The 25,721-nt window shown below is 42.4% G+C and overlaps 1 protein-coding gene across 2 annotated transcripts; it reads right to left on the reverse strand.

Moving 5' to 3' along the window:
• On the reverse strand, nucleotides 1–25,610 carry DTX3 (deltex E3 ubiquitin ligase 3). Of its 2 annotated transcripts, XM_058171780.1 has the most exons (5): nucleotides 25,285–25,610; nucleotides 15,536–15,610; nucleotides 11,121–11,854; nucleotides 5,049–5,266; nucleotides 1–2,358 (listed from the first exon to the last, which is right to left on the reverse strand). In XM_058171780.1, exons 2-5 carry the CDS (start codon nucleotides 15,546–15,548, stop codon nucleotides 2,283–2,285), a joined length of 1,041 nt encoding a protein of 346 aa, XP_058027763.1. In that variant the 5' UTR covers nucleotides 15,549–15,610; nucleotides 25,285–25,610; the 3' UTR covers nucleotides 1–2,282. The 2 variants fall into 2 exon arrangements, with proteins under 2 accessions (XP_058027763.1, XP_058027764.1); XM_058171781.1 differs by lacking the exons at nucleotides 15,536–15,610; nucleotides 25,285–25,610 and adding an exon at nucleotides 15,263–15,402.
• Nucleotides 25,611–25,721: the final 111 nt, after the last annotated feature.

A 25,721-nucleotide genomic window follows, 5' to 3' on the forward strand; every position in this document is an offset into this window, starting at 1 on the left:
TATTGTGCTCTTCGGTTCACATTCCATCGTTCCAAACTGTAAACTCCTTTGAATAAATAGGTGGAAATATGTAAACCACAAACACACATTCCACAAAGATGAGAACAAGTGGCACATGTTCAGTTACTCTTTTTTAAAACAGCAAAAGAAAGCCCCGTTGTCCAAACTGTGCGTTCGAGGGAAGCTCTCACCAATACGAGACAAACTGAGTATTAGAAGTCATCTCTGCCAGAGGAGACACGCTTACAGTTAGCCAAGAGACATTTCCCTCCCTCCCCCTCCCCAAAACACTCAACAACAGGTAGGCGCGCCAGAGTCAGGAGCATTACAGACCCACCAGAGATTTAAGAGAAGGCCTGGCTAAGATCCCAGTAACACAACTTGTCCCAAGTGAAAAGGCTGGAATAATTACAGGAGAGTCGATATGCCAGGTGAGAAGCATATGAATTACACAAGGGGTGGTCCCAAGAGGTGGTTGATCCTCCTCTCCGAGGAGAACACTTGAATGGTGGCCTGTCTGTCCAGAAGCTTCTTGTTTATTTTAGCCGATATGTCCCAACGTTTCAAGGAAGTTCAACTGAGTTGGCCTTGATAACAGATCCTGAAGAAAAAGTAGCACAGGAGTGCATGAGCAAGGCAGGAACGCCTGGGCTCCACAAGTCATCAGTCAAAAGTTGGGGATGGGTGTACATCTGAACACCAAGTAAGGAACGGTGTACAAAGTCCAAGCCCTGCCTCCGGCTTCAGTACCCATGCTCTCCAGTCATTCTGATCCCATCCCAAATCACATAAAACACCCCATTTATGGTCCCATTTCCCATTCACTTGACATTAACCCTAGACACTATACACTCTAGGCTGTAACGATCCGTGGCATCTGGAGAGTGGTCAATAAAGGCAGAATGGCAGTTGCAACGGTGCAGTTGAAGCTCCACCCCTTTTTTTACATGTGATGTCACATGCATGCTCGAAGGGGGTGGGGCTTCAACTGTGCTGCTACAACTGCCTCTTTTGACCTCCTCCCATTTATACCTGCTACTATCGGGGATGCTATTCTGCACGTGCTCTTGGCTCAATTATATTCCATTTCTAACAGTCCCATTCTCAAAGTGGTTAGCACTATGGAAAAAAGGAGAAAGGAGCTTGAGATTAGGGAGGAACTGAAATAAGAGGGCTCACTGGGTTTCAACCATATTTGGGAATCAAACTCAAAATGTGAACCCTCCCTCCTTCCCTCATACTTGAAGCATAAAATGAAAGTGGACCAATAGGGTTGAGCAAAAGGGTTCCACAACTGGAGTCTGGGGACTAGATTTGGCCTCTTGCAGAGATACATTGGGAGAAGCCCTTTCCTCTATTTCCCACCCACTTTTCTCTAAATGCGTTGCTTTTTAGCACATGGGCAATTTGTCACTCACTTGGACCTAGTCCATTAAGTGCAAATATCATAGGAGCACTCAAGAGAGAGAGAGAGAGAGAGTGCTATATTTTAATACCAAAGAAAAGTACTGGAAGTGAGGATTTCCAAATGCTCTCAACAATCCACGTCTTAACTCCAACAGAAATAACTTGGGTTGAGAGAAAACTCTGAAAAAAATAGAATGTGGGGAAATAAACTGGAGAAAAAGGAAGGTCTGGCTTCTCCAATCGATATGAAACTCCTGCTTCGAATTTTTTTAAAACAAGGGAAAGAAAAGAAAAATGAAATCAACCTTGGACTTACCACTTGATCAAAACTCATTTTATCCTCAAGAGCCAAAGTATTGAGGTGGTGAATTCTAGACTTTGCAGCGTTAGATTTTAAATCTTAATGGTGCATGTATATATTTATCGCCCAGTAAAAAAAGAAAAAAAAATTCCTCTGCATGAAGTAAACCAGCACATTGAAAAGACAGGCTCAGTAGAAGTACCTACGATATGTTTGCTAAATGCAGGGACAGGCCATTTTTGTTTCTCTTTCTCTCTCTCTCTCTTTTTTTTTGCCAAAAGCAAATCATTCAGCATGACGGCCCTCTTGATACAACTATTTTGAACAAGTCCAAAATTCCACCGTCTTTCATTTACTTCACTCTCCTCTCACGCCTCATGTCTTTGTTCTCCAATTCCTCAAATAATCAATTATATATAAAATGTCAATTTCAGCCCCAAAACTCAAGCTTTGTACTCTGGATTAAGATCATGTGATAAAGAGATAGTTGGCTCCGACGGATGACGGAGCTCCCTCCGCAAGAGCGGAGTTCGGCAGTAACAAGAAGCCATTCCTGGGCACGTGGCAAGAGAGATCAGTCATTGGTGATACCCTTGGCCCGTAGTTCCTCTTGCACCCGAGCAAGATATGTAGGATCTGGGTAGCCAAACCTGGAGGAAACGAAGACAAAGGTTTGTGAGCTCACCCTGCTTGAGCTAAACTCTGGCAGTTTAAGTTATCCCCAAAGTGGCTTAACTTGGGATTCTCTGAAAGCTTCAGGAAAAATAGAGTGGACAACTTCCTTCTAATAAAATACTTACCATATTTTTCCACGTATAAAGTGATAGTTTTTCTTTAAAATATTTACCTAAAAATGGAGGGGCATCTTATACATGGGGGGGGGAGGCAAGAGGAGAATCGTGGTTGCGCAACTGCCAATCGTTTAAAATATTGATTTCTGAACTTTGGGTACGAAAATTAGGACGGGGTGGCTCCTATACATGGGGGTGTCTTATAGACGGAAAAATACGGTAACTAGCCTCTGCTGACCCCCCCTCCCTTCCCTCAAATGTGTGAAGGCTTCTGGATTCTAGGCTGTGACCCCATTATCCCAAGAGGCACAAAAGAGCAGATTGGTGTGAAAATTTTCCTTGAAATGATGATTTCTGTGTATGCTGGCTGTCTCCTCTTCTGTGGTAGGAGATGTTATCTTACAGTCGGAAAGGCTATCCTAGAACATTTTCTAGATCAGTGTTTCTCAACCTTTGCTAAGATGTGTAGATCTTAGATGTGTGGATTTCAATTCCTAACAACAGCCGTGCTCTGGATCCTGCTGCATATAGGTTTCTTGCCAAATAAACAGATGTACAAAATTGTTCCCTAAGAAAGATACCCACAGTCAGATACTTCTGCAGGTTGAGAGAAAAAGCTTAGTTGGTGCATCAATCATGTAGCTGGTCTAAGCAAAAAAAACGAACAAAAAAACCCCCCAGGCTCAGTTCATGCAAAAGTTCACAATGCAACATTGGCTAATCAAAACTTTCTTCAGCACCAGGCACCCAATATATATTGAAAAGAATCCAATGCGAAGCAAAGCAAAACAAAAAACAACAACAGAACAATGCAACAATGCTGGGTTAGAACAGGTTCTCATTTCCTTTCAGTCACTAAGGTCAGTTCATAATTTCTCTTAGCCTAATCTATCTCAGAAGGCTGCTGCAAAGATAAATACATAGGCAACAAATTTATATGCCACAATGATCAACCTGAAGCAAAGGAGTGAATGAAGGTACACAAATATGGGTAGTCAAGTTACAAATGTAATGGAGTCTGCCCATTCCATCCGTAATTCGAGAATTTGTGGGAGTGAATCTCGTACCTTGAATGAGATCACTCCTGCTTTCAGCCACGCATTCACTAATTTAATGCGTGAGCAAATGTGCGGTTTGTTGTGCACATGAAGTATCTTGAAACCGCACATAGAGGGGCCTAGTGAGACCACCACCCAAGGCCTTCCCCGACCCACAGATACCTCATTCTCCCACCCCTGGGGTCCCCACAATTGTTTCCCCCCACATCCTGCCATGCTGGGTGACTTACTTTATGAAGATCTGTCTCTTCTCCAACCTGTTTCTTTGCCTGCTCCCTCGTTTCTCGTCAGCAAAGGGCTTGATGAGGCTTCTGGTGGTGAGAAAGCAGGCCTGTTAGGCCACGCACGGCCTTCCGGGGCTACTTTCTCAGCACCAGAGGCCTCGTCAAGCTGATCTCTGGTGAGAAGATCCATGGTCTTCTGGGGCTGCTTTCTCATTGGCAAAGTGCTTGAGGATTGCATCCATATAGGATTCGGCAGCCCTTTGCAAAAACCCTCCATTGTAGGAACAGGGCTTCTCCCAAGCTCTGCTGGTGCCAAGAAAGGCTTTTCACAAAGAACTGCCGAAGCCTACAAGAACGCAATCTCCCTGCAGGCTTCGGCAAGGAAACGGCAAACAGAGGGAAGGCCTGAAGCCTTCCCTGCGTTTGCAAACATCCAGGCCTCAATTCTTAGAGAATAAAGGCCTAAAGTGTGAGATTACAAGATCAGTAGCTCAAGATCTCGTGCCACTGAACTTGCATGATCTCGCGGTATGTTAGGCCTCTGTTCTCTGCGAATGCAGGCAAAGGAACCGTGAGAGGGGAGATCTTTGCAAGGTGAGTCTCCACAGGCGAAGTGCCTGTGAAGACCCGGCGGGGGTGTGAATAGGTGGGGTGACTGTTGCAGAGCCTCTGTGGCCATTCATAACCGTGAACAACTGTCGTGGTGCCGAAATAGCCATAATTTCAGGACTTGTTCGTAAATGCAAGGGGGTGCTTACCATGTAACTTCGAACGTTCACAAAGGGAACATTCATAACCCGGGGATTACCTGTATGTATGTCAAGTTAAAAAAAAATCCTAACTATAGCATTTTAAGAAGACACGACATTGGAACTGTATATCTGAAAAGCTCCTGGTGAGAATAAAGTAACCAATTATTTAGAGAGCCAGTCTATTCTATGAAGTTCTTGATGATATTCAATGATATCACTAAGTTGTTTTCAGTTTGTAACCTACTGAGATCAAATAGCATTCTTGCAATTTATTGACTCTGGACTTTGTAGCCTGGTACCTTTTAATGCTATTGTTTGGGTTCTCATAGGACCCAAGCAGCTTTTAATATTAATCCCGCCCTTTGACAGCTCCTCGGTCCAAACCCTCCCCCTTTATTTTATTCTCTCCACTTCACAACCACAGGCACCCCAGTGTTTTTCAACCTTTGCAACACTGAGATGTGTGGATTTCAATTCCTATAATTCTTAACAACAGCCAGTTGGCAAGCCCTTACAGCTGGGGTCCCCCAGTGCAGTTGGTTTTGTGATGGATGTCGTTCCAGGTGATGACGTTGGCTCGCCCTGTGGTCATGGAGGTCCCAATAGTGAAGGTGAGCCGTTGATCAAAGGCCTTGCGGAAGAGCGCCAGAACTTTGTTGCCTTCAGGGCAGTCAGGTAAGTAAGCCACACGGGTGGTGCCTGGGTAGCGGACGCCAGGATTGGGATGTTCCACCTGCAAGAGAAAGATGAATTCTGAGGGAAAAAACCTTAACTACAAACAAGAGATGGCGGAGCTGACCTATAGGTTGGGAAGTCAGACATGGTACAGGTGAAATCTCCTAGACCAGGGGTGTCAAACTCGCGGTGTCACGCTGTTGTCACGTGACGTATCTCAACTTTCCCTCCCTTCGCTAAACTGGGGGTGGGCGTGGCCAGCGCATGATGCATCGGGCCTGCAGGCCGCAAGTTTGACACCATCTTAGACTAACCCCGAGTCAAGCCTGCAACAACTTGTTATAGTTGTACCTGGCTGGCTATAGTCCTCATTTGTATTGCCATTTTCCCCCACACTACTGCCCTCAAAATGTATTGGACCACAACTCCAATTGTACTCCCAAAGTCACCACGATCATCTAATTGGAAAAGGTTGGATGAGGGGCATTTGAGTCTACAAATAGGGGAGTAGCAAAAACAGAAACAACACAAGCTGTTATTCACTTTAATAGCTTTGGTTAAGAGAGTGAAATAGAGGAAGATCTTGCCTCTTTTCAGGAAAAAATGGAATCCAATACAATTATGTATGAGTAATTTACAAAAGTGGCTAATTTTAATGAATATACAGTTTTTCTCAACGGATCAGTCCTATCTAACTTGGCAGGGCAGAAATTTTGGAGTACAAATCCTAATGTCCTTCTTGATAAAGAAGATATGTGGTTTGTTAACAAAGGTTGGATAAGATAGCTAAACTATCAGACTAGCTCTTTTGTTTCCCATCATATATGGAACTCCTCCTCTTCTGAGCTTAATCTGAAAGAAATGGAAATATGGCTCTTCTATTCTAATAATAATGGTAGATTTATATGCTAAAAGCCATGGATAGATTGCATTTGTAGAATCTGCTGCTTTCACTCAATTTTAAAGGTCCACTAGTCTGAATCTACCGGGGGTGGGGGGGTGGGAAAGAAAGTTGGGGAACTTGTTCTGAGAACTAGTCCTCCTTCATCTGTGATCCTAGGCCTTACTCATTTCAGCCATGTAATTTAGCTTACAGGAGAAAGAAACAAGTTTTAATGTTGCTTTTCTTAACCAATTGGCAACCCAAAATCTTCCCTATGTAGATCAAAATTTTCCCAGAGATTTTACTATAGATGACCATTCTTCCGTAAGCTGCAGCTACAATACTGTGCCATATTTAAGTTGTTCAAAGATGAGTGGCTGGAATTGCCACTGAGCATTTTAGTCTCTGATGTTACTATATCAACCATCTTTTCTCTTTCTATTCCCTGAGAAAATGGCCATGCAGGACTTCTTGGCTCTCCTGCTCATTTTCCTTTTCCCTTTGCTTTCTATGTTCTTATCAAATTGAAAAATCTACAGCTTCACCAATCTACAAAAGGCAAACAATTAAAATGCCAATGAGGCCATAGGAACAGAGCTTCCCTGAAATTCCCCCCACAGGGCATTTTCATCTGCTGCTCTTTCTCAAAAGGTATCATCCTGATAGATTGTCTCCTTTGGCCTGCCTCCTGGTCACTTTGTCAAGAGTGGAAAAATATTCTGATTCAAGAAAAATAGGCCTAAGCACCCTGGATAATTTCAATTTGAATTCAAAGAATATCAAAGAAGATTTACAATTTTTTTTAATAGTAGGAAGGAATATCTGGGTGACTTTGGCCAATCTGAAAAATAGCAACTTGGGTATTGGCGACTGAGGGCTACCGTCTAGATTGGGAAGTTGAAAAACATCCAGGAGATGGCAAGCTGTATCTAAATTGCTATCAAGAAAGTAGGGGCATGCCCATCTAGTCTTCAAAAACACAAATGGGACCCTTGTCGTTTTCTCCCTGGCTGTTTTCGTCTGCTGTCACCGAATCTAATTCCAGAATGTTCATGTGACCTGCACTTACCTACTAAGAGTAAGATAGAGAACTTATTCTGAGTAACTTACCTTAACAATCAGCTCAGCAAGAAAAAAAAAAAGCTCAGTGAATGAATTATGCCCTGGGTTATCATTTTCATAATTTCATCCAAGGCAATTACTACATTTGGTCATGTTTCAACTAATGCCCCTGCGTATTCTTGAATATTACTTTTTTTGTGGCAGCATATATCTTAAATACTACCCCTCTTTAAAACTAAAATATTGACTCTTATAAAATTTTCCTTATCCTCCAGCAGAATCCCATGACATTTGACTGCAAGAATATTATGGTTTGAGTGGAGGTATTTCTTCTGCAAGTGAATCGCTTGAATCTAAGCCATTTGCATGGCTTTTTTAAACTTAGAGAAGGAAGTGTAGATTTCAGGGATCCTTGCAACTGATTTTGCAGGCTCAAGTAGCTTCAGGCTTGAATTGCAAGCTGCCTCACTACCTAACAAATCCTTCTGCAATTCCAGGAATTTTGAAGAACAGTTGGCAATATGGAATGTAGGCCACTGAGCATCTTTAGTTCCTGGCAGATTTATTTCTTACCTGGATGTCACACCTTTTCTTCCCAGAGCTGAAGGTGGCAAGCCTGCTATGCTTTTCCTTCTCCCGTCCAGCCATTTTGTTCTCACAACTACCTGCTTTGTGAACAGGATATGACTGTCCCAGAATCACCTAGGGAGTGCTCAGCCTGAGTTTTTTCAGTCCTAATCTGACACAGACATCACTATGCCCCGCCAGCTTTCATAAAAAGCTTTCATAAAAAGCTTTCACGCATCTTTTTTTTATTTGCACAGAGGAGTATCTCCCCCCCCTCACTTGCCAACCATAAATTTCTAGCCTCTGGTTTTCAATTTGTCTCCTTTTACTTACAGAAGACTCTAAAAGCATCCGACAAACATCACACTTAGCAAAATGGCACCTTTTATTTCCTGATAAGTAACTGCTTTCTCCATTTACTATCTGCTGATCCTGCTCTCCTTCAAGAAGGGCAAACCATTCACAAACAAGGTAATAATTTTCCTCACAACTCATGCTTCCTTCATCCTCGGATATGCACCGTTTTTCTAGAGAGCTCCAAAAAATCAGCAAAGCCAGGATTAAAAAATTCTACATTTTAAAAAATTAAGATTATATCAACTAAACATCAGTATTAATCATTGTCATCTGTTTGGTTAACCCATGGCATGTTAAATATTGCCATTTTTAAAGGAACCAGATTGTGCATATGACACAGACCAGGAAGCTATGACACTAGACCAGCTAGTTTAGTCTAATGGTTAAAGCACCAGGCTCCAAACTGGGAGATGGTGAGTTCTAGTCTCATCTTAGCCATGAAGGCCAGCTTCTCTCTCTCAACCAACTCACCTCACAGTTGTTAGAAAAATAGGAGGAAGGTGTGTTGGATATGTTCACCACCTTATTTGTAAAAATAATAAAGACATGATATGAATAAAAATAACACTAAGGTTTTTCTGCCAATTATAATTTTACTGATCCTCAGGACCAGTAAATGAAGAATCCTTCAGGGATTCTTTTAAGTGACTTCAGTGTGGTCTGACAGTGACTTTCCTTGGCTAATCTTAAAAAAAAAAAAAACCTAAACAAGCTCAGATCTGATTAATTCTAAGATGGGAAAGTCCAAGGAAATCCCACCTCTGTAGGCTAAACTAGGAAATTGAAAAAAAATGCAAAAAAAAAAAAGCACTTCCATATATTGTAAGTTGCTGCAAAAAAAAACAACAAACCATGAATCCCCTCTATTTTATTTTAATCTGTTACATAATTTTCCACAATTAATGCCTACAGATTTAGAGTTTTCGGGAAGACATGAAAGATTGGCTTAAAGACCTACTCTTGAATCCTATCATGTTTTAATGCGATCTTATCCAACCTGCTGCCTCTCAAGTGTGTTGAGATTACAATACAATTCTTAAAATCCTTAGCCAGCATGGCCAATTGACCACCTCTTTACAAGTCTATTCAGAACAAAATGCCATCGCATTTAATCTGCTTCCTCTCAATAGGATGGCAAAAAGGTAGGGCAATAATCATTGAAGCCTATGGTTGAAAGGAACTTTGAAGGCTTCTAGTCCAACTCTCTACCCAGGGCAAAAATCCTCAGATCAAGCCAGTTCAATGGTTTTCCTACCTTTGTCTGAAAATCTCCAAAGATGGAGCACTCATGACTCTGGGAACCAGGCTGTTCAATGGCTTAACATTTGATAATAATTAATAGTCACAGTCAGGAACTTCCACCTTATTTCAAGTTTGGATCTCTCGCTATAAAATTTCCACCCACTGGTTTCTTATCTTATCCTCAGATGCTCTGGAAAATAAATCCATACTCTCTGATCTGTGACATCCCTTCATGTTTTGGAAGATTGTTATCAAGTCTCCCTTTATCCTTCTCTTCTGTAAGCTAAACATACCAAGTTTCTTTAACCATTCTTTAGCGTTCAAGCCACTCACCATCTGTGTCTTTCTGTGCTCTTTATATTGTATTAGGGTGACCAAAACTGGACACAGTATTCCAGATACGGTCTGCTCAGTGCAATGCAGAGTAGAACTATCACTTCCTGTTATCTCAACATTTTATTTCTGTTGTTGTGGCCCAAGACTGCACTGACTCTTTTGGTATCTGCAGCACACTGGTGGCTCATGCTTGATTTGTGATGGAGCAATTGACTGAGAACCTTCTCACAAGCACCACTGCCAAGCCTATCTTTTATCTGGGTATCTATTTTTTCCTACCTAAGGGTAGGGTACCTTACATCTGTCAACACTGAACACCATTTTGTTGGATAAGGTCCGATTTTGAAGTCATGAAGATGTGTTCACTAAAGAAGGTGGCCAATGTTAATTTACATGCCTAACAAAACATCCCACTCTAAGATTCAGCCCAATACCATTCCTGAATTCTTTTCAAGTCCCCTCCCCCCCGCAGACCGCACACACACACACACACACATTCACCATTTACTCCTATTTTTGGTGTAGAAATAAAACCACTGTATTTGAGGATACCAGTGATGGAAATTGTCCTGACACCGTATGTTCTCTCCTGCAGCTTGTAAGTCATAATAAATTTCTATGTAGAGCAGGAATTTAAAGTAAACAGACCTGATACCACAGATGGCTTGCCAGCTATCTTTTGGGGGCCCGAGAATTAGGCCAGAGAAGATGAGACTGGGTACTTCAGCCTTTTTTGTTTACATGAGTGGTTAAAATGGATAATCCTATGCCTTGGAGAGATTTAATGCTCTCATTTCCTCTTAAAAATAAACATTTCTGTCTTCCCAATGTATTGTGGCCATGCCCACTGGTGGCACACAACCCTTGCATTGCCACATTCCCATTAAACCTGGTGTCGTTCAGGAGTAGGGGATGCTGTTATATATGTCCAACTCCATTTTTGATAGAACTTTCCAGCCATTTTTGACCAGGGCCATTTTGCTCTTTTCTCAATTCTCTACCTATCTTTTGTTTTCTCCAGTTTGGTGCCAACCCGTTAAGTCCAATGCTGGGGGAATAGAGAACAGCAACTCCTAATGCCATATGCAGCCTTTGACCTCATCTGAAAACCTTTCAGAAAAGAAAATAACTCAGCCCCAAGTTAGAGGTGCAGCCTGCTGCTTAGAAGGAAGAGAAGAGGGCGTCATAAAGAGAGAAAAAGCGGGAGAGTCCTAACTGTTTTTTTGCTGTCATCCCAACTATTGCTCACTTTAGTGCCCTCAAACAAATTCTCTAAGAGGGAACACAGTCCTTAAGAGCGAGAAAGGATTCCTGCTTCTGACTCTGGCCTAGCTAGCCCTGCATGGGAGCTGAGGGTTCTGGGAGATGTAGTCTTAGCACAGCTGGAAGCTTCCAGAACAGGGAAGATGACCCTGTGAAGACCATTTCCAAACAACTGAAAGAAGAAAAGAGGAACCCAACTTACTCCTTGTATGCCAGGTGGGAAGACATACTGGATTATGATGGTGCCATATTTCTCGTAACCAGGAAGCAGAAGACTTGAGTCCTTGGAGACTAGCATGCGTCCATTCTCCGGCTGGTTCCCTACCAGCTGCCCGTAGAAACGGCCACACATTGGACAGGCTTTCTTGACCTGCAAGGCCCGGGTGATGCAGTCCTCACAGAAGGAGTGCTTGCATTTCTCCAAAGTCTTAATGTTCTGGATCTCCCCCAAACAAATGGGGCACTGGCTGTCCTGTTCCTCCTCCCCTCCCCTTGAGCAGCTGGCCATCCCTCCACTGCCACTTACTACTCTTGGCCCAGAGGTCTGCTGCCCTCGGGATATCAAGGCAGCTCCTCGACGGTGGAGCTCTACAGCTCCATGTTCTCGGCTCTTCTCCATCAAGGCCATGCAGCCCATCAGCTCACTCTGACGCTGAGCCTTCTTCAATTCCTTCTCCGTTTCCTTGAGCAGTGCTTTGAGAGCCTTACGAGCCAGGTAAAGGCCATTGCTTGGTCCATGGGCAGGCATGGTAATCTGCAGCACATAGATCTCGGATGTCTCACCATCAATCAAGACACCAACTTTATTCTCCTCTTTCAACTTGACCAGTTTGGCAGGACTTTCCTTGGTCAGGAAGTCCCAGACGTGCTTATTTACCGTGAGCCTATTTTTAGTGGTGCCTCCACAAGCGGCCATCCTGGATAAAACAAATGACACTGAAAAGAGAGGGAGGAAGAGAAAGATAATCAAAGTTACAGAAGTGGTTCCAGACAGAAGTACAGATGGATACAGTCAGACAGAATCCCACGTTGGGTTACTTTATCTCTATTGTCTAGAAGCGTCAAGGACTTGGATGGTTTCATTGTTTTGGGGGGAAATATTTTTGCTTTTGTTGAGCATCGCAACCCCCATTATCAAATCCTGAAGCATTTAGAATTTAGACTGTTTACATTCAGTACATCCATCCTACATAATCATATATGCCCCTCTATCAAACTCCTAAATCACTTGAAGAAACCACAAATCTAAGAGACCTAAGAAAAATGACTGACCAACCAGGGAGGTATTGGTCCCCAAACTATACATTCTGGATTAAGTTGGGCTAGGTCTTTCTTTCTTTTTTTCCTCCTGGTTAAAATGGTGGAGCTATAATCCTACCCATTTGAAGATCCTAATTTGGCCAAAACTGATTGTGATTACGTTTTATTATTAAGGTGGGTGAAATAGGACCAAAAAGAATAATCTATTTGTTTCAGCTCTCTTTGAATTTCTAAGTAGACTAACAAATGGCCCATTATTAACTGCAAGAATGGCTTTTTAAAAATACAGTAAACCACCGGATTGTGTGTATGTGAGCAGAATCAGAATTACCATACCTGCTTCTCGCATTGGAGGGAAGAAAAAACTGTATTAACACAATTGCTAATTGTGTGAATGCCACCTTATCTTCTTTGACCCAAGCAGTAAAATTCTTGAGCACAGACTTATACTGCATGACTGGCAAACATGCAGGAGTCTGGATATTGCTAAACTTATCATTCCTAGTGTCCCTTGTTATTGGCTTTGCAGACCCAGTTTGTTAGATTCCGCAGTTCAGCAATATCTAAAGGGCGAGTTTCCTACAAGACTGAGAAATGAGTTGTGAACATCTGAATGGGCTTAATTGACAGACCAATCTACTCTTGCATAATATGGGTTCTTTCTGTTTCATCACCTTACACACTCCTCTGCATATATGAAGACAGAGGATAATTAACAATTGACCCAGGGGCAGGTTTCAAAACCCTTTGCTATTGGTTTGCTCATGGGCGCTCGTGCACGACGCTTCTGCACATGTGCAGAAATGTCTGGGTGGGTAGGTGGAGCCTTCCGCCACCGCCGCTACCGGTTCGCCCGATTCGGGGTGAACCGGTAGCAACCCACCACTGAATTGACCAGAAATCTAATTTATACCTGGTACAATCCTAGTTTATGTAGCTCAGTGGTCAATAACAAAGTGCTTTCCAATATCTTGGACAAAAATCTTTAGATTTTTTTTTTTAGTCGGATTTCCAAAATCCAAACCTGGAATTTTATTTTATTTTTGAATGCAAAGCATGGATGCTACTCTTACAAGATGGTGGGCTGAGCATAAAGTTCTTGCATTTTGCCTGGACTGCCAGAAATTCCTTTACTTGTAAGCAATCAGTGGGAAATCTATGAATGTTTTCAATTTAAACCTCACCTTACAAGGCAGAAAATCAGTCCCTCTCTCATTTCAACTATCTTTCAAGATTAAAAAAAAATTCAAATGATTAAAATGTAAACATTGCTGTATTAAAAAAAATCTGAAATAAGGAGCATCTCCAAGGATCACCTAAGACCAAAAGAAATCTACAGCCAGACTGTGTATTACAATATTCTGCCTCTGAGCCAGTACTTTGCAAGAGACTTTGGGACATCTTAGTAGAACACTGCAAGTAATCAAAGCCCACTAGCAGCCCATGATGAGTAAAAGGAAAGAAAAAAAGAATTAAAAGCCTCTGGGGAGGTATAGTCTAAGAGAGGAGCCTGGGGAGATTAATAGATGAAAGCCTAATTGGGCTGAGTAAAAGAGATACAGTAGATGCAACATAATCAGGGGGCTTAGTAAAATCCCAAATGTTTGCCTTTTGGAGACAAGTTCCAAAGAGTTCAGTGAGCCTTATACAATAGTTACTAAGCTTCTATTAAGGGAGTCCTTTTTTTTTAAAGCCGATCCTTTACACTAAGCATTTACTTTTCAAGCACATGTGTTGGTATTTCTTTATTTTATTTATTAAATGTATATGCTGCCCATTTCACTATCCAAAGCGATTTTAGGGATTCTTTTCTACAAATGACTTAAACAGCTGAAGTACCAAATAGCAAAACATGTCCTTTTTTATGGAACATAGGAAATGCTGGCATTCACCTCCACTATACATAAACAGCATACAGCTCTGAGATTTCCTGTTGGTTCCCCATCCAAATGCTAAGCAAGCCTGACCCTCTGAGCTTGCCAGCTCTTGCCTAAACAAATTCATAAAAAATTCACCCTATTGATGGCAGAGTTTTCATGGCTGGGCATTAGTTCTGCAAACTATTTTTCCAAATAGCTATTGCTATAAAATGCAGATGGGAAAACATTCTGTCCTGCTCCTATATTTCCCTAGAGCAGGGGTCTCCAACCTCGGCAACTTTAAGACTTGTGGACTTCAACTCTGAGAATTCCTCTCAAAATTCCTTGAACTCCCAGAAATCTGGGAGTTGAAGTCCACAAGTCTTAAAGTTGCCAAAGTTGGAGACCCCTGCCCTAGAGACACCTGGCTGGGGAAATAAAATACATCTCTAACTTGAGCAGATCACTTATCAGCTTCAACATGGCTCTTTTTTTGCTCCCAACAAGACACCAAGCTACACCCTAGCCCAGCAGCTATACACGCAAGAGGTTTATTACAACCTTGGGAAACTACCCTAAAATGATTGCATGGAGAATGTCAAAGGTTACAATTTGCAGCGTTTGCATGATGACACTAATTTACCTGAAGTCATTACAGCAAGGAGGGGATTTTAAATTTGCATTAAAATAGTATGTTAAATACTAGTTACACAGGCTCCTCCTCCCTTTCCTTGCATTTTCTATATACTTTTGAGAACAATTTCCCTTCCAACAGTGACTTAGAACAACTTTACTTTAAAACATACACTAATTGACACACATTAAAATGAAATGTCGTTGCATACAGCTCTCAAACGGTCATTTTCGAGTTATCAAAAGCTCCTCCTAGAAATGGTGATTAAAAAAGCAACCGGGGCTGCCTTTTTAAAAGACACAAACGTTAATTTATTTTGCTCCCAAAATTCTCCCAAGTACAAAATTTAGGAATTAAAACACCCCACCCATCCCAATCCTTGTCCAACTGGGTATGGAAAACAATGGCCTTGTCAAAGCCGGCTATGCGGGGAGGGGGGGGGTGTTTAGGGTCTGTGGAAACGCCAGCTGTCCCCTATAAAGAAGGGAAAGGACCAGATGCAACGCCACAAAGGCAAATGCACCAGGCCTCTGGAGGGAAAGGGGGGAGCCGGTAAGCTCGCTCGTCGTCGTCGCCGCCTTCAATTCCTACCTAGGATAAGCGGGAGCCTTCTAAAGGCGAAAGACGATGCCCCAGCAATGCAAGGAAGGGACCGGCTTCCTCCTCTAGGCTCCAGGCTTTAAACGCTCCGGGGATGTGGCAAGAAGGCTGACTACTCTTGGAGCGCAAACCCTTCCCTAGGTGGAGCAGGAGCAGCGGGCGGAGCCAGAGGGCGAGTGCTCCCCGCTCGGGCGATAAACGAGGCACCCAACCCCGCCGCGCGTCACCTTTGGAGAGGGCGCAAAAGCCACCGCAATACCGTACCTGGGGAGCCCATGAGAGAGGCTGGGATCGAAGACCGGCCGGATGTGGGAGTTCAGCTGAGCCGCGAATCAGAAACTGCAAAAGGGAGAGGAGAAGAGAGGAGGCGGGTTAAATCGAGTCTGTGCCGAGGAGGCGGCGCGGGGAGGAGAAGGAGGGAGGAGAGGGCGTGCGTATATTTATAGTTGGCGCGGAGGAGCTCGGCTGTGGGAACCCGGGTGCAACCCTTCGCCCAAAGATGCCTCTTTTCGGCTTCTCCCTCCCGCGTTGCGGAGCCCTTGTTGGGTAAATGAAACGTCTGCAAGCGAACCACCAAGCTTAGAGAGCACCACGGACACTACAGCTCAATCCTGAGTTGCAAATAGTGGCACTTTTCCTGAGTGTGAGTGAAGAGACTAGGCATTGCCCTAAGGGGGGAAAAAGTTCCCCTTTTCCCGTTTCCATATAACCCAGTAAATGCTTTCAGATGTGAGCTTGTGCCTGGTACAAGCCTGGTCAAGCGCTTTCAAGGTAGCTTGTGCCTGGTAAAAAGCTACATTGCATAGATTGCTTCATTGACCCCTTGGGCTGGGTGGATCTGTGGAGGTATATGGACTTAAATCAAATCCCAAGCAGTTTCCGTGTCTGGCTTTATTCTACGACAATATTTCTCTTCAAGATCCTCCAGGAGGCTATGGAGCTAATAACAACTAGCATGAGTACATCGGAATGGAGCCAAGTACTCTTGGCCATCTCTTCCACATCTGTTTTCATTCTGTGTAACCCAAGGAAAGGCTTTTGAATGAAGCAGGACTAAGCCAGGAGGTCACGGCTGACTCAAAGTGAATGTGTTGGACTTCATATTAGCCCATCACAGAATCAGACATAATTATGATTTCTTGAATAAGCCATAGTTAGACTTACTTATTGCATTAAACCATAAACCATGATTTATAGATCACGGTGGCTGAGTTCACACTAAACAAAATTAAATTAAAACCAAATGGGTGATCTAATCATAGCATATGTTGACTTTCATGTACCCAGGACTCCTCTTTGCAATAAGTAGGTATTTTTATGAAGGAATTTACCACAGAAAATCTGTTGTTTTTTAAATTTGGGAATTAAGTAGAAGTTAAGCCAAATTATTTGGATATTGTATGATTGGTACATTGCAAAGAAACACAAGAAACACAATCTCTTTAAATTGGGGAGTGGTACATAGGATTCAGTGTAGGAAATTTACAGTGCAAAGATAAAGCAATGCTTCCTGGAACAATAAACTTTCTAATTGTCCTGACTGGCCCAAAAAATCAAGGTAAACAACTGGAACAAAAGTTCAAATGAGAGTGTTCACTATGAACAGGGCAAGTTTTGGTTAGAAAAGCAACTGAAAATAAAAAGGTGAAAACAATAGCACTACATTGTATATAGTTTTAGTTGCCAGATTTCTAAATTGGGACTGTAGGCCTGGGGGGGGGGGTCTAAAAGAGCCAGTTCCTCTATGAGAAAGGATTGTACATTTTTTTAAGGACTGAAGAAAAATGGGAAGGAGGGATATTGCTAAAATTTGTCAAACACGCAATTGTGCAAACTGTGGATGGGAACCACTTTGCTCCCCCTCACATGAAATTAAAAAAAACAGCTAATGATTCAGAAGTGACAAAATTGGGGAGAGTTAAAGCGAAGTCCTTCAGAGGGAAAAAGGTTTCCAATCCAAACCTTGAATGTTAAAAGAGTATCTTGTGGCCACTCACATAGCATCATATTCTCATCAAGGGTTGAGTTGTTCCAGAAATAGTTACTATAGTGGATGCAACCAGTCACAAGACACCTATTTTTTTTAGGCTGCAAACTTGGCAGTTTGCTCCTTGCTACCTCCGCAGCCTCCAGGGATGTTCCCTAGTGATCCTGATGTAGTATACTTCCCTCCCTCTCTCCTTTTTCTTGCTTAGCACATGGGCACCCTTCCAAGAAAACACTGGACAGCAGCAGATTTCCATCATTTTAACTTTTAAGAATACCTACGGGTCCCAGAGCATTCTTATAAATAAAGATAAGCTGGTGCTTTGATTTCCAGAATGCACTTCCTGTCCAATGGAAAGAATCCATTAAAAGCTAAGGCAGGGAGGCTAGTAGGATTCAAGAGTAGTCTTGGGTGTCACACCACGATCTCGAATTCCAGCCTTTGGAAATTTTAGTTGCCCACCTGGCTTTTTGGGTAAATTCATGAAGAATTAATTTCATCAGTGGTTACCAATCGGAATGACTGTAAATGTACTTTATAGGTAGCATCAGAGGCAGTGTTGTCTCAATATGCCAGCCGTAATTCGCCTTTATGAGAAGAAACTGCCAAACTGATCAAGAGCAATAGCTGCTCTTATGATTTTAATTTGCAAACTGAAACCTATAATGCAAACAGAATGTCTCTCTAAAAATCCTTTTTCTGCTCTGATGAGGAGCAGAACGGTACGGAAAGCAAAACACAGCACCGAAAGGCCCTGCATAGATGTGACTTCTATGGATCCTATAGAATCCTCCACAAGTTGCTTGCATGTGTTAATGCAAACGCATCTCCTTCATTGAGTCCTTTGATAGTGGGAAGCAGTCAGGGAAAACAGCCATATTACTATATAGACTCAGAAAAACAATTTCATCTGCTGACATCCTTCCCAGGGTTTCTCTTCATTCCTTTACTGGGTGTACTAAAAGAGGGGTCTCCAACCTTGGCAACTTTAAGACTTGTAGACTTCAATTCCCAGAATTCCTCAGCCAGCAAAGCTGGCAAAGGAATTCTGGGAGTTGAAGTCCACAAGTCTTAAAGTTGCCAAGGTTGGAGACCCCTTCTAAAAGACCACACCATGTTATAATGACCCTCCAGGGAATTTGCTCTTGGCCACAATAGTCTCAAAGCCCTTCCATAGCTACCTTATCAATATCGCTACCTAGGAAAGTCAACTTATCAGAATTTATTTTAGAAACTGGATTTGGGCACCTCCAAGTCAGATGAAGTTTGAATTACAGGAGGCAAGCTAGAACAAGTGATCGCTCAACAACAAAGCAATCTATATGGTGTCTCTCTCTGCAATAAAGGCCCTCTGGGTGCCTTTGGTCCTGTACTCAGTATAAATTCAGGAGTGTCAAAATCCCATGTGATATTAAATCCTGATAAATAGGTTAAAGTAACTTACTGAATTGTATAGTGATTAAATCCAGCTTCTCTAATTTGGCACTGTTCTGATGTGTTTTATTATAAAGGCCTGTCAGTTCCTCATCAGCATGCCAAGGTGGCCAGGAGGGTGAAAACTTGCAATCGGGAGAGCACCCAATTTGGGAAAGCCGCCTCTGGTGGCTCAGCAGACTAAGTCTGTCTGTTATTAACACAGCTGCTTGCAATTACTTCAAGTCCCACCAGGCCCAAGGTTGACTCAGCCTTCCATCCTTTATAAGGTAGGTAAAATGAGGATCCAGATTGTTGGGGGCAATAAAAGTTGACTTTGTATATAATATACAAATGGATGAAGACTATTGCTTGACACAGTGTAAGCCGCCCTGAGTCTTCGGAGAAGGGCGGGATATAAATTCAAATTAAAAAAATCGAAAAGGACTCTTAATTAGTAGACAAGAACTTAGGCCAAAAGGTAATGGGGGGAGGGGAGAGACCAAAAAAAGTAACTTGTTCTCTGTTTACCTTATACCATAAACATAATGAAGAACAAAGAGCTTGTAAAGTATTTTTGGTGGCATATTACCTAAGAGTGAACTTCTCTTAAATGGTACTGCTTATGTTGCTTTCACCTGAAGTGGCACCTCCACATAGGTGTTATTTAAGTGCTGAGAATAATAACTGTTTTATCACCCAGAGAGAGTTATGTCTCAAAGATGGTATTCAGCACTCCAGCCCAATCCAGGATGAGGGAAATTAATTTTAGAGCAGAATGGAAGGCTCTCTTTCTAAGATCACCTTTCCACCATTCCAAAGCATCTCCAGCATTACCTTCACTTTGTATGCTTCGGGACATTATACTGTGACAGATGGATTTCACATGGAGGTTTGACCAGCAGATGGCCTTAGTGCATAAGAGCAGCAGGAAAGGTGTTGAAAGGTTCTATGAACAGAAACAGGGTATTAATATAGCCCAGTTGGTTGCTGGTTCGGACTAAGAAAACGTATTTGTCACAGAACTATCATGGGGCTGATCTTGAAAGTTACGGAGTGCCACGAGTGTGTATTCCTTGATCTGGAACTTGCCTCCAGAAGCTGTGGATGCTCCAACACTGGAAGTTTTAAGTAGAGATTGGACAAGCATTTGTCTGAAATGGTATAAGGTTTCTGCCCGAACAGGGGGTTGAACTAGAAGATCTGCAAGGTCCTTTCCAAATCTGTTATTCTGTTAACCCTCCAGGTGTGTTGGCGTTCAGAAACTCCAGAAATTCTGGAGGGCATCAGATATATTAGTATATGATATGTAGACTACCATATAGAGCTGCTGTCAGCTAAATGGAATGGCAGCCTAAGTTAAATAAGGGCTCATAATAAAAGCCTGAGTCTGATTGGCTATGCACATTTCATTAAATGAAAACCGAATATAATTTAGCGTAATGTGCACAGCCATTCAAAGTCGCAGTCTTAACAGTTGGGTACAGACAATATATGTAACCAAGTCAATTAAAAACTTAGAACTGTTTTTTGTACAACATATTAAACTGGCGAATGTTTACTTTGGTAAGTTTTTGTGGGTCAGCATACAGGTAGTCCTCAACTTACAGTTTCCGTTGTAACTTTGAAGTAACTGTTCAAAGTTACAATGGCACTGAAAAATGTGACTTATGATCGTTTTTCACAGTTACAACCTTGTGTTGCCATCCCCAGGATTATGTGTTCCAAATTCAGATGCTTGGCATCTGGTTCATATTTATGACCGTTACTATGTCCCAAGGTCATGTGATCCCCTTTTGCAACCTTCTGACAAGCAAAGTCAACGCGGAAGCCAGATTCACTTAACAACCAGGTTACTAATTTATCAACTGCAATGATTCATTTAATAACTGTGGCAAGAAAGGTAATAAAATGGGGCAAAACTCAACAAATGTCTTACTTAACAACAGAAATGTTGGGCTCAATTGTGGTCGAGGACTAAGTGTGTTATGTAAATCCAGAAAATAGTTAACTCAATAATCCAGGTAAACGGTGAGAAACCCAGTCACTGTGTTGCTTAAACAGCCAGCATACTTTGTAAACTATGATTTATAATTTAGCAAGTTAAGCAAATAGTATTTATTCGGTAGATTATAGTTCAGCAAACCATAGTTTAAGTCAATGTATAAATCTAGTCTCTCACTATAGTTCATCCTAAAATGAATGTCAACATGGCTTAAGCGAAGTCTGGAAAATACTTTGGTGGCACAGAGGCACTTTCTCAATATATGCAAATATGGATAACTGTGGGGGCAGATAAATGTCATTGAATAAATGCCAGAACTTACATATAACAGGAAACAGGTATGTACATGTGGCTCTTACATGGTGATGTTACCACGCCTGGGCTATCATTTTGGCATAGTTGTGGTTTATTCCAATTGCTGCTAAAGTTTGGCATTTCCCAAATATTCTCCTTGGGGTAGAATGTACTCTCTCACCTTATACAATTTGTTTGAGATGGCAGATCAGTCCTTACATTCTTATAAATGCTGCAAAAATGTTCCTAGTAATTGTAAATGTATAATTCATTATTTGAACAATGATAAGCAGATATTGTACAGAATATGTGGTCATCCTGATGGGAATTGATTGCAAAATGGTTTACAAATATATATATATTATATTCTACATTCACCGGGGGCATATGTCAAAAAAGTCAAGATGGTGACTGTGACAGACTACTCAAGCCCCAATCCTTTTTTACATAGTCTTGTGTATGACATTCATAAGGCAGGTGGAAGCTGCAACTGTGCAACCATAGCTGCTATTTTGACTTTGCACTGTGAATGCCCCGATCCATAATCTGAGCCCAGTTTCATGAATTTCAACAGAGAAACATATCAATTAATCATCTATCAGCTCACTCCATTTCAAACAGGTGAAATCACCTTTTATACTTTCCGAAAGATGGCATGTATTTATTTATCCATACAGTATATCCTGACAAATCAGTTTTAAGAATACTTGCAAAGGAGCCACACAGATCAAATGAGTAGGGGAAAAAAAGAAAGAAATGTACAGCCATAATATTGCTGGATATCAGGCAAGCATCATTCTCTCTCTCTCTCTCTCTCTCTCTCTCTCACACACACACACACACACACCCACACACCCACACACACTTCAGGAGGATTTCTAAGAACTTGCCTTGGAATGTAAGACACTTAGCAGAATCCAAAACGTAGTTCCTGTAATTCTCAATCATCATATTTGTACCTATCTCTGACTGCACCAATTAATGTACTTAAAAACCAGCCCTATCTATCTAATGATTAGCCCAAAAGGGTAAGGAATAGAATCCAATGTTTATATAAGTGACATTTAAATAATTCTAGAGGCTGCTGGGTTCTTCAATGAAATCTGAAGGGGGGAAAATTATCTGAATGGTAGGTGTTGATTGTTCCCGTCTTGTCATTGCAGTATGCAGCCACAGGAAAATATTAGATGCTTTTCAGCTCTTATGCAGTGGTAATGAAGTTCCTCAAACCTGCCCTGAATGGGGCATCAAAATGTATGCAAATGAAATATGCTTTAGGCAGTTTTGGAGATATCAGCATATGTAGCTCTTTGTGTGGCACAGAAGTTGATGCTAAAATGGCAGAGTAGCTAAAAATAAGATAAACAAAACACAGCCAGCCACAAGCCAACAGTTCAAAAAAAAACACCAAAAAAAAAGGTTTCTTTTCGGTTGATTCTAACTAACAACACTTTTTATAAGATATATATACAGGTATATATAAAATGGGATGTCCTTTCTGATCTGGTCATGCTTGCTCAAAATCAAACCTTTTAGTTCGATTTACTTCCTCTTAAAAATATACACATTTTTAAACACATTACAATTGCAAATAAATTATCTAGCCCATAAACATGTTAACAGGCTGCCTGTTCATACACCGTTCATACCCTGCATGTCAGCATATAAAAATTATTTCTTCCTGCTTAGCAAAAGCTTTTTTGATGGAAAACCATTTCATTTACCGCAAGAGAATGGGTACTTCCAGAGTTAGTTCTGTGCAAACAACTTTCTATATGGAAAAAGACATAGCTGAATCTATTTTACAAATTGCTCAAGAAATGCAAACATTTATATAGCAGATCTTTGACTCAAAAGCATCTGGATTGTCTTCCATTTTGGAGCTAGACAAGGTCCCAATTCTCCTAGACAGAATTCCTCACCTTGTCATGTACTGAGAGGACAGCCACTGCATTGTTTTCTTGTCCTGAAAAATCCCTTCCCTTGTTACTGCTACTGGATAGCGGGTACAGGGGCAAGCAACAGAGTGGGGTGACAAAACATGGTTTGCCAGCTGAGTTATCTCTATACAGAGCTTTCATTAGAGATCAAACTATTCTTCTTTGGTGTTGTAGTACAGGTGTCCTGTACTACAAATCCTGGGTCTGTGGTATTTGCAGTCAAACATTTGAAGGGTATAAAGTTGCTTGTGCCCTGGAACAATGCAGTGTCCACTTGTGGAACTAATCCAGATGAATAAAAACATAGCTGTCAGTTATTTGGATGGGAGTGATTCTTTAAAAATAAAGCAGCCTACACAGTCACCTGCATTTGGCAACGAATCCAGTGTAACAGCCCTGTTTCTAAAGCCCTTCACCTTCCCAGTTCAACTCCACCCCAAGATAATTTGACAGCGACCAAACAAATAGCTTCTGCTCAGTTACAAAAGGCATGCACCTCTACACAACAAATGTAATCTCAACTCCAACCGCAAACCTAATTCCTGTCTACAGTATTTCCTCAAATCATCAAGATGGAGGGAGGGGAGGGTGAGGTGCTAACTCTCCAGAATTCAGTACCCTTTGTGAGCGCATTACAGGCAGCCTTTCAGACATGCTTTAACAAACCAGGCCCAGTCAGTGAGAAAGTCCTCTGCTTGGAAATGTAATCTGTTTTGTCAAGGGAGAAAAGGAAAATTCAGCAATGCATCTCTTTGCTTACCCTGGCTAGAGTTGACCTCTACTCTTATCATTAAGCTCTGCTTGCTATTGGACCCTTAACTAAAAAAACAATGTGACCTTGGGCAACACCAGGCCTTTACATTTCAAGGAATCTCACCTATATAATAATAGCAACAACAACAACAATAACAGTAATCATGAAAAATATTTTTTAGATCTCATCCCTGGAAGAGAGGAGGAAGGCAAGCTTTTGCATGGCACAGAACTTGTTATTGTGTGGTTGGGAATTAATGCAATAGTTGTAGGGAGGTAGGAAAAACATTGATAGGTGGGCTATTTGCAACTGGGAAAGATGTTAATTCTTTTTTTAAAAAAAATCTCCTCCCCCTTCATTTTTGAGAGAAAAGCTGCCAGTTACAATAGAGGAGAATATGAATATGTGTGTGTGTGTGTTTGTATATGTGTATGTATGCATGCATGCATGTATGTCAAGGTTGAACATTGGTAGTTTCTGAGCTTGGCTGTCATTTTACAGTAACTTTTTAATTGAATTCAATGCTAAAAAGATTACACAGTAGATGAAACATCTACAAAATGAAAGCCAAGCTCAGAGACCATCAACAACCAACAAAACTGCCAGGTTTTTACAAAGCTATTCAATAGCAGCAATGAAAGACTAGGCCCAATAGCCTTGGAGTCACAAGGAGAGATGTGGAACAAAGAGAAAAGGGGGGGGGCTTGGGACGAGAAACAATGGCTTGAGGAAAAAGGGCCCTCTGGGGGAGGGGAAAGCTGTCAAATTTCTTTGCCACCCTCTGAATCCCAGTCACATCTATATTTTCCTCATCTCCCACATATCCCAGAGACACCTGCCAAAACCCCAACCCCCATTTTCCAGGACTTCTCCACCACCTTCAAGAGCCTCATATGACGCACAGTCGTGGAGGGTGAACCTTTTCTCCCATCCTCTTAATACAAGGAGAGAAAAGGTGGGCACTTTTAAGTTCATGCTTGCTTGACCAAGAATGCTGCAAAAAATAATCCCTCTGCCATCCTGACACCGGAGGGGGAGGGCAACCTTTGCTCACCTGCCAGCTTGCCTGGTTTTAGGAGACTTGACAGTTAGATCCATAGACATCTCTGTGGGTAAATCCTTACCTAAAATACCCTGGTGTGTGTGTGTGTGTGTGTGTGTGTGTGTGTGTGGTGTCTGTGCACGTATTTCCCCTAAAAGTCCTCCCCCAGTAAAACAAGCTATCATCCCCCCCCTTTTCATTAACACATAAACCATCCTTTAGGCAACACCCCTGCTGCAAAGCCAGCTGACAACACACAAAGAAGGGACTGACTGCTGCAGCTGCTGTGGCGGTTGCCTGAATATGCAGATGGCCTCTGATCAATGCGCCACATTAGGAGGAGGATGATGATGATGATGACCCTTAAGCCCCCCCCCCCAAAAAAAATCCAAAATGAAAAGGAGAACCATCCGGCCAACCAAGCCAGAAGGCGCGCTGGAGCAAAGCCCACCACCCTCTTTTTGCTCGCGCCCCATTTCCTCCCCCCCACCCCGTCCTCAGGCTCCAAAGCTTTTTTTTTTTTTTTTGGTAAAGGCACCCCTTATTTTGCAACCGGCGCTCCCCAGCACGGCACCCACCATAGCGGAACATCCAAGGGTGGCAGGAACGGTCCGTCCATTGAAGCTGCAGCTGCTGCGTGCGAAGACAACGACGTTGGGGCAAAAAAAAAAAAAAGGGGGGTGGTGGTGGTGGAAGACGGGACGGTGGTGGTGGTAGGCGAGTGAGGCAACGAGGGCGCCGAGGCTTGAGCAAACGGGGCTGACGAGGCGACCTATGGCGCGTCCGGGAACGCGTGCCGGTGCCACCGCTCTGCTCAAGGTCTCCCTCCCCGCCAAGCAGCGGCAGCAGCAGCAGCAGCCATCGCTGGGCGCGTCACGTGGCGCCGCTTGTTGCTGGCATGACGGCCATAGCCATAGCAACCACGCGCCGGGATGGCGAGAGGAGCGAGCGCAGGGTACTGTAGGCGACGAGCGGCGGCTTCGGCTTTCTCTTGGCGCAAAGACCAAGCCGCAAC

Source organism: Ahaetulla prasina, chromosome 2, assembly GCF_028640845.1.
Source record: "Ahaetulla prasina isolate Xishuangbanna chromosome 2, ASM2864084v1, whole genome shotgun sequence".
Lineage (NCBI taxonomy): Eukaryota > Metazoa > Chordata > Lepidosauria > Squamata > Colubridae > Ahaetulla > Ahaetulla prasina.

Excerpts from the sequence above, each read along its gene's own strand:
- DTX3 (XM_058171780.1), bottom strand. Across the intron at positions 5,267-11,120 it reads TCCCACCTGGCATACAAGGA|GTGGAACATCCCAATCCTGG; the intron begins GTAAGTTGGGTT and ends TTTCTCTTGCAG. Across the intron at positions 2,359-5,048 it reads TGCACTGGGGGACCCCAGCT|GTTTGGCTACCCAGATCCTA; the intron begins GTAAGGGCTTGC and ends CGTTTCCTCCAG.